Raw genomic sequence first — 9,344 nt, 5'->3', positions numbered from 1 at the left:
TAAGGGTAGGTCTTATGGAAAGGGCTGACCTATTTTAAAAGGGTGAGAGGCATATTATGGAAATAAAGGTTGATATGAGAATCGAAATCTGAAATAATTTATTGTTATGTAAAATTATTTTGTTTCTTTATTTAGATCATTAGTAGTGATATGAATATACATTTGTAAGTATAGATGTAACGATAGTCACATACAAAAGAGTAAATTTATGAGATTTATTTATAAATATATAGGTATTGTTTCTCTTGAAACAGCATTGAAGATTCAATCAATTTAATGAGCATTAAGTTTTTGTATCTTAAATTTTGTAATTGTTGATGCTAATAGGATACCTATCTTTAAAAGATCTATATAAAAGTCCTTGAGAGATATTAGTTTTAAGAACGCACATTTTTGACAAAAATTGTGAATGAATAAAAATTGTTACCATGGAAATGATTATATTTCAAGCATCATTTATGTCAAGTTGTTTAAAGATAGACACATGCTAATAGGTATGTTAAGCTAGTGAAACTAAATTAATAAGTTAATCATATATGTTCACCCATAATAATATATGGAAAAATGTAATTTAATAGACATGTTGAAATAATAAATTTCAACAATAACTAATCACTTCACCAACATATTGACCATGGTGATTGATTATAAATACTATTTAGTTCCATGCAGTGGACGAGAACATGATTTTAAAGGATCTTTGAGAATACAGTTGGTCAAAAATGAATTTAAAAGATCTTTGAGATAAAAATTAATACATTAATTGAGTGTTATTAGATCAACAAAATAATATACAATTGAAGAAATACGATATTCAACACATATGAAGCCAACTTTAAATCTTTGTTTTCATAATAGTTTGACACAAATATTTTTTTTTATGGTTTCATGTTAAATTTGAGCAGTATTATAATCTTAATATGATATATGAGGATAATTTGGTATATTTCTTATTAAGAATCATATATTGACATTGGCTATTCAATCGAAGTAGTTTACCATGTAATTATTTCCTCTATCTCTTCTTATTTCACTTTTGTAAATTTCAAAATTAGGAATTAGGGAAGAATAGTTGTGTGGGATAAATTTAAAAACATATAGTGATTAAATTCAAAATCTTGTAGGACCTCCAATTTCTCAAAAAAAGGTTCTAGAATTTGATCTATTTATATCTAAAGTTTGGGGGTGACTCGTCATTTAATTTTCGACATTATCACATCTAGTGAGAAGTGTCCCACAAATGAATTTTTAAAGATTTGACAAAAACTTAGCTTCTTTATTCATAGTATTTGATTTTAAATAAATCATTTATTATGAGAAAAAATATTGAATTTTTATTTGAATTATAAAAAACTATTTGAAAGGGAAAACATGTTTTGAAAGTACTTGAAGCTATATAAAGAATTTAAATCTTACTCACAAGAAAATAGCTGCACAAATTTGACATAACTAAATAGTATCCCATCAATAACTAGGAGAATCATCCCAAAGAAGATTAATCACACAAATGTCTAGTTACATAAACAATGGGACATAGCCCAAAAATCAACACAATATACTTGTAGAGGTTCTATAACCTCATATGCCTTAATCTAAAGTATAGGTTTCTCGAGGCTCCCATGACATTTACATCTAGATTCAATAGTTATTTTATTTATTGAAAAAGACATTATTGCTTTGATCATAGCATTTATTTAACCTTAATTATAATATATATTTAGCTAGTTTATAAAGACTTGTATTTATGGTCCCTTTAAAGACTTAGATTTTCATCCTTATGATAACCTATAATAACCATATTCTTCACAGTCTTGAATTATCATTTGACATTTACTTTTTTATTAACATCTACAATTTGACATTTTTTATTTTAACATATGCATAGTTTTTAATTTAAACTTGCATTAAAGATCATGAAAAAATCATTGAATTAAATTAATAGTAATAACAAATTAATTACTCTAAGAACAATATTCCATATCATCTGCAATTCGATACACCTTATTGAGGGAAACCGGAAGTAACTTCGTTTTCATTTATTTATCAATTTGTAGCTGGAATTAATTGACGGCTGAAGCAATTAGTGGCGACCTTTAAACAATAATAGACTATTAACATTTTAACAACAATAGACTGATAAGGTAAATAGTCATAATCAGTTCAACCCTGAAGTGAAGGTGACTCCTGTAGCCGGAATCCATGAGCTTCCAGAGATGAAATTGGCAACACTGAACTTGGATGCTTCGCTCGCACTGGTGAGGACATGATAACCGGGCCAATTCACACGCTTCGAAGTTCCCGCACCAGCTCCGCTATTCATGTATTCCCCGTAATACAACGTACTCAGAGCGAAGTTCCCACTCCACGGCAGCCAGCCGGCGGGGTCGATGTGATCACCGAGAGTGGATTGCATGAAAACTGTACGAGAGTATTCCTTCCACGGCCTCCCCAGGTATGTCTTTATCGATCCCTTCACAGATTGGAGATCCGACGACGCAGAGACTACGCAATTGTGGATAGAAATTCCGGTGTTCTGGTTGGGATCAGATCTTCCCTGAGCAGTAACCGTGTTCTTTTGGTTGCTCATCGGCCTCCTGGCGATGATGTTGCTGTTCTGAATCACCACCGCCGCGTTGCCGAAAATGAAATCGACGGTGCCGTAAATATCAACTTCGCGGTAGAATTGACGGAGAGAGTAGACGTACAAAGTGTCTTGGTACCCTTTGATGCTGCACCGGTACACCGCCGACAGGTCTGACCCGACTCGAAGTGCAACGGCTTGGTGATTCGCCGCCCCCGCCGTGTTCTCGAATGTCATATCTCTCGCAATGAATCCATTACCAGAAACAGCTGTTAACAAAGAAATCATGAGTCACACATTCCGAAATTCACATTTGCATTCATCTTTCCCAATCTCATATTATCGAAGTTCAAATTTATAATCAGAGAGATTCTCGTCGTCAAGATTCAAATTTGGTGTCATAGTTGCATGAAAAGGTTCGCCAATTTTGCAAACTGCTAGAAAGATAAAAATGGAGCCTTTCTTACCGACAGTCGCAGATTTGAAGGTAGTGACGCCGTTTTGAACGCTCTTGCTTCCGGTCACCACTGTCTTATCTTTGCCGTCGCCAACCAACATCAAATTGGTGATCTTCTTTGATATGTCGATGTTCTCCTTGTACGTACCCGCCTTTATATAGATGATGTATCTCTTGCTGCTCTTCTGAGGGGCACCGTTAATCGCTTGCGCTATTGTTTTGTAATTGCCAGAACCGTCTTGCGCCACCACCACGTTAGCTTGGCTCGCTGGGCTCGACGACTGCAACAGTTTGCGGTCACCAAGTGATACCCATTCTGGAAATCCGTCTTCATCCAGTCGGCCGTAGTTGGCGTAGAAATCTTCCTCTTTATTGTTTTTGGAAGAGAGAAGGCGGCGGTTGTTCCCGGTGATTGTGGGCGAGGTGGAGAGCTTGTACATGGATAGCGAGTTGCTCACTAACTCCGACAAATTCACAGCTCTTACGGACATGAGAGCATGTATTGGATTGGAGGAAGTCAAATTGAGGTCACTGAATCCGTTCAAGCAGGTTTCTTGGTTTGTCAGCGCGGCACTCAGCCTAACTGGCGAGTCCTTTTCGAGAAAACCATTGCTGGAGCAGACGTTGAGACGATCAATGGTATCTTCAAAGAGCTCCAAACAATCCTCCCATGCCGCGCGTTCTCTTTGAGTCATGATCACGTTGTTTTGGAGACTCAGAGCGAAGTCTCGAGCTTTTTGGGCTCTTTGAATGCTCACTTGCAATGCGATGTTTGAGAGGTCGCCAAGCTTGGCCGTCTGATAAGAAGGATAGGAAGACATGGATGAGACACATCGCTGGGGATAACGAGTCTTGCTGCACACCGAGCTCGCCATTTTGGAAACTGTTTTCCATGAGTGGTCATGGGGATTTGAGCTTGGTGAAGCCTCGGCTGCCACAAACAAGAGGCCGGCAAGAAGCAGAATTGAAGTCACTAGAGTAACTACTATGCCTCTGCTTCCACAATTCTCTAGTGCTTTCCGTTCATCAGCGGCAACATCAACTCTGACATGACTCTTCATGGCTCAAGATAGATTGACAGAGCAGAATTCAGAAGGCAAGCACGACTTACTTAATTAATGCTCACAGAGAAATTAGAATATAGAACTCAAGACAGAATGGAAAAGACTGGAGCAGGCTAAAAGGAGTAAATGAGCTTGGATCATCAATGCTCAAGGGGCCACGATTTATAGGAGGGGATTCCGTGTCTAACTATTAGTCGGGGAGGATTAGGTGATCGATCTAAGTTATCAGGTTTTGAAATGACAAGTTGAGTGCTGCAATAAAATTCTCCCTCCTTTACATTCTCACGCTTGGAATCGCTTGTGGTTATTTTGTGTCCATTTTTCTTTAAATTTTTATTTCTCATTCCAATCTGGGTTTCATCAATGTCAAATTCAGCAGCCGCGAGGGCGTAGATTCGTCGTGGTCTCACACCGCTCGAGCATTCAATTCAGCAGTTTCTATAATTTCTGACCGCGTGGCTTGGACTAAGAAATCCCACGACAAACATGGGATGTAAATAGATTAGTATCAATCGGTACATGCTGTTTCTTTTTGCAGAATCGCTGTTAACTTTATTATATAACGCGTTCTCCCTAGTTGTCTAGACTATAGATTAACACCACTTACTTGAATGGTACTTTTGTTACTTCGAATTGCTGTTAATTTGTTTATACTCTGTAACAAGCTCTCTACGTCACTAAACCATAGATTAAGCAAATCGGGACCTGGTTTACAATCCTGCTTTCTACAAACGCAAAAATAATTAATAATAAGTTTTATTTGTGCTTATCTATCCCACGGTTTTGTTAATTCTTTAATAATAAATTAGCCCATCTATTATATTTACAACTAGATTTTATTTGCCGCCACTCTAGCCCACGCCAACTAAATTCCGAATTATAAAATATTCAGACCGATCTGTTAACTTTATTATGTAACAAGCTCTCTCTAGTTAAGTAGACTACAGATTAGCACCACTTACTTTAATGCTACTTTGGTTATTTTAAATTGCTGCTAATTTTGATTAAATCATATGCAATAGACTCTCTACTGCCATATACTAAAGATTAAGCAAATCGGTACCTTGTTTAGAATCACGGTTTCTATAAACGCAAAATAATAACCAAATTTTATTTATGGTTATCTATGACACGGTTTTACAAATTTTTAAATTATACTTAGGTCATGGTGTATATTTACAACGAGATTCTCTCTGCAACCACTTTAGTCTACACCAACAAATATCCGATTTATAAACTGTTCAGGCCGATCGAAACATCTAATAAGCTTGAGGGCTACCTAGCTAAAATTACTTAAAGTAGCGAAGCGGTGATTAAAATATAGCCTAAAAAGCTAAAATCACTTGAATGTTTGACGAAGTATAGAGTTAGCGTTTGCCACGAGCCTATCCTAAACTGCGCCACTCATATCATTTGAGTCAACCTATGACGTGGCTCGTATTCAACCGTGAATTGTAGTAGCCTGGAGAGCACCGGTATCTGAAGGAACTCGCCATCCCGTTGGAAATAGTACTTCGCTAACTAGAAGTGGTTCTCTTTAGAAAATTCTACACCTAACACCGGATATGCATGCAAGAAATACCAATATATGCAACGTTACGTGTTCAATTTGGAAGCCACTGAAAATTGGCCTGAAAGGTCGTATGAATAGTCTTAGACAGTGGCTAGTGTACGTAGTCTCATTATTTGTGGATGCAATTCTATCCACATGTCTATTATTACACCGAAGATTCCTAAGTCTATTTCCCAGAATATATTTCAATTAAAATCATCATTGTCGTTGTTTATTATATTGCGGTTTGCTAATTGAACCGGACCATGAAATCAAAACCTTGCCCCACATTGGGCTCACCTCTAATTTGCCATTTTAAAATCAATATTGAAATTTGCATTTGCCGTGTACTTCATGCAGTGTGTGGGAGGCGGAGGGACAATTCTTTACACGTATTCTTATGTAGCCCTTCTGAAGAAAGGTTAAAGTTGAAATCACAAAGGTAGGTATACTTGGTTTGTTCCTTAACTAGATATGATGGATTACAAGAAAAAATTTCCATTCCCATCTCCAAATTTGACGGCACAACGACTTCTGACCTAAAAGGCCGCATCTTCTTGTACAAGTTTTCACGGCTTTCGGATTTACAATCAGCATACGCAATCTAAGGTGGTCGACCAATTCAGACGAACTACTAAAATGATTTACAAACTAACTGGCCCATGCCCCCACAATCTTACTATTCACGCGCAGCTTTTTGCAAAACAATTTCTATTAAACGGAAGCGACGTCGATTTCATGATCGTCTACTTTCGCATTTGTGCCATCATCTAAGATAGGCAAAGAAAACGAAATGCATTGGACATTATGGACGAATTCTTATATTTCTTGGGGTTCTAGAGGACATCTACTTTTCAATCATTCACGTTATATCCTCAGTCAAAGACGACTCAGTGTTCATTGCAACGGTAAAAACTATAAGATAACTGTCATTAGTCCTAATTCATGAACATAAAAAATGAACATCAATATGTGTAATTTACCATCTTTGTTTCAATCCACTAGATTAATTATAAAAAATGAGTCAATTGGCTATTCTTAAATAGCAATTACAGCTGGATGAATTACACTTCCATTTAACTGATTGATATATAAAGAGAGAAGAATTAAGCATGCATGAGAAAACACAACATGGGGAAGTTTTCATAATGTAGCAACTTTCTCTTCAGTGTACGGGAAAGGTATTTATTGCATTTATTACGCAGAAGAAATATAAGTCTTCCCCTTGGCAACGAAGGTACCGTAATTTGTAAGGTACCTTCTTTGCTCGTAACAATTAATTGATTTTGGTTTGTTTTCCTTAACGTGATTAAGATGATCAGTGTTGACTAAACTTTCTTAACGTGTGTCTGTATAAGGGTAGGTATTACTCTGACTTATACTATCTACTAATACGGGTGTGAAATAGACAAGCTTGATTTGTGGCCTTTGGAAGATTGCAGTACTGAGTTTTCGAGTGACCAAAAACAATAAAAATAGTGCTTCCACTTGTCCCAGTTTTTCTAAATTTATTAATGTGAGGCTTTTCTCATGCATACTCCGTGGACACGTCTCATGCCTGAAGGCAATTTTTTAATGATAGTAGGAGGATTAAGTTATAAACCTATATTCATTGATTTAGTGAGTAGTAATTTAATGAAGATATATTTCATAACTATAAAATCTTATATATAACTGTAGCATTGCAAATATCAGCACACTCTGTAAGTAAGGGTTTTTTATTTTTATTTTTAACATTTGTGGTTGAAACGGTTCTTTCCATACGGTCATGGACGGTAGACATGAACTTCCTCAAATATATTTACATTGGAGGAGAAAGAGTTGCAGGAATATAGGTTAAGCAATTAAATAAATGTTGTGGATGCGGTTATCTATAAAATGTAGACTAAATTTGAAAAAATAAAAAATATACTAATTTTTTAAATAAAATTCATCATTTGATCTTCATGATCTGCATATTTTGTCATCTATAACAACAAAAAGTTTGAGAAAAAATAACTTGTTTTCATGAATCTGAACAAAACAATATGTTTGACTTTTTGACTTTATTTTATCTTTGGTGCATTTTGTCTGAAGATTAGCCAATACCCACACCAACCATGATGAATATATCTTGCCTTCCTTGATTTCTGTTTAGTAAAAGAAGATTTAGTCCTGTACTTAAAATTTCAGTGTTTTCTCGTTTTATTTTCTGGTAAACATTCTATATACTTTTAGTCAATTTTACAGATCAAATATCATAGTTTATTATTTTCTACTTTCTACTTATGATGTTTGAAAATATCTGAATCTGTGTAAAGTTCAGAATTAACATAATAGATATTAAACATATTTTATAACGGATTATAAAATATTATATTCATGACAAAACTTTCAACTGTAATTAATTTTACTTTATTTAGACTGTTGATAGGATAGTTTCTAGATTTAACCGTTATGTTATCCATTTTTGACTTTCTGATCGTATTTCACTATAAGATGCATGAAAGTGATTACTGAAGAATATAGTAGAAACAATCACAATTGACTAACTCTATATTAACAATAATTTTATGTGATTGTATGATATAATATCTTGAAATGGATGTTATTTTAAAAGAGTATAAAATTCAGAGTTTAACGGAGTTAAATAAATACAATATTAGCGGTTTAATACGGATGTGCAAGACTTAATCAAACGAAAATATATGTAAACTGTAGCTAGTTTAATAGGATATGACGTTATTTTGATATTTATATTAATGCATTTTCCTCTTGTACAAAAGTCACATACATTGCGTATGGACATGTCAAATAGTTGTTACGTGAGAATATGGGTGAATGGTCTGTATACTGCTATGACAGGAAAGGAAATATAAGTACCCAGTGACATAATATACAAACCAAAGAAATGATTGAAATTCAAGTTGCGGACATTTCAGCTCCATCTGGTTGGATATACGAGTGATTGATGCAAATTTAGTTGTCATTTCCTTTTATCTCACCATCGCGATGCCAAATATCCAGCTGGTTCGTTCGAGGTCAAAGAACCCATTTCTCGTGGATCCTATTTGAAATTTAAATGATTTTAACTTTTAAAATATAATTATTTAAATTTGAGTTTCTAATATTTTAGATTAGAAAACAGAAAATTATTCAAGTGACTTGAAAAAAAACTGTGCAGACTGTTTTCAGTTGACCTTGTAATGGAAAGCAAAGCCTTGAACAAGCTCTTCAATAAAGAAAGGTTCTCCATTTCAAATATAAAACATTTTATTAACTTTTGTCAAGGTCGCCTTTCTCCTTTTTTTCCTTTCCTTATCATTAAAAAATAAATTAAAATAAATAGTAAATATGGATAGTTTAAGGTAAACAAAAGTACAAAATAAATATAATAGGGGGAGAAAGAGAGGGGGAGAGATTTCTTAATTTTTTGTAAATAAATAATTTTATAAATTTTTATATGTATCTATGTTATAGGTGAGCATGTGTGTCAATTTATATCAAGATATTTTCATAACAATTATCACTCCTAGCTCTGGAAGCAAGGATATTGAATTCAATACTAATACCGGGTGGAGCAATAAAGTTGCTAGGAGATCCAACAAAAGGCTTAAAATGGAGAAATTTAAGTCCTGTCCCAAACATGATGTGAGTTCAGATCTACAAAGACTGAAATGAAATCCACTAGGAGGAGGAGGAAAGCTATTC

At 34.7% G+C, this 9,344-nt stretch overlaps 1 protein-coding gene across 1 annotated transcript; it reads right to left on the bottom strand.

Moving 5' to 3' along the window:
- Positions 1 to 2,001: 2,001 nt before the first annotated feature.
- On the bottom strand, positions 2,002 to 4,619 carry LOC149565092 (pectinesterase-like). The gene is made up of 2 exons (XM_089818639.1): positions 3,049 to 4,619; positions 2,002 to 2,850 (listed from the first exon to the last, which is right to left on the bottom strand). Exons 1-2 carry the CDS (start codon positions 4,097 to 4,099, stop codon positions 2,156 to 2,158), a joined length of 1,746 nt encoding a protein of 581 aa, XP_089674765.1. The 5' UTR covers positions 4,100 to 4,619; the 3' UTR covers positions 2,002 to 2,155.
- Between the last annotated feature and the right edge of the window lie 4,725 nt (positions 4,620 to 9,344).

Source organism: Cupressus sempervirens, chromosome 3, assembly GCF_028749045.1.
Source record: "Cupressus sempervirens isolate cs-2001-9-10 chromosome 3, ASM2874904v1, whole genome shotgun sequence".
In the NCBI taxonomy this organism is placed as follows: Eukaryota; Viridiplantae; Streptophyta; class Pinopsida; order Cupressales; family Cupressaceae; genus Cupressus; species Cupressus sempervirens.
The sequence above is the reverse complement of the archived record's forward strand: the minus strand, read 5'-3'. Positions and strand labels throughout refer to the sequence as shown.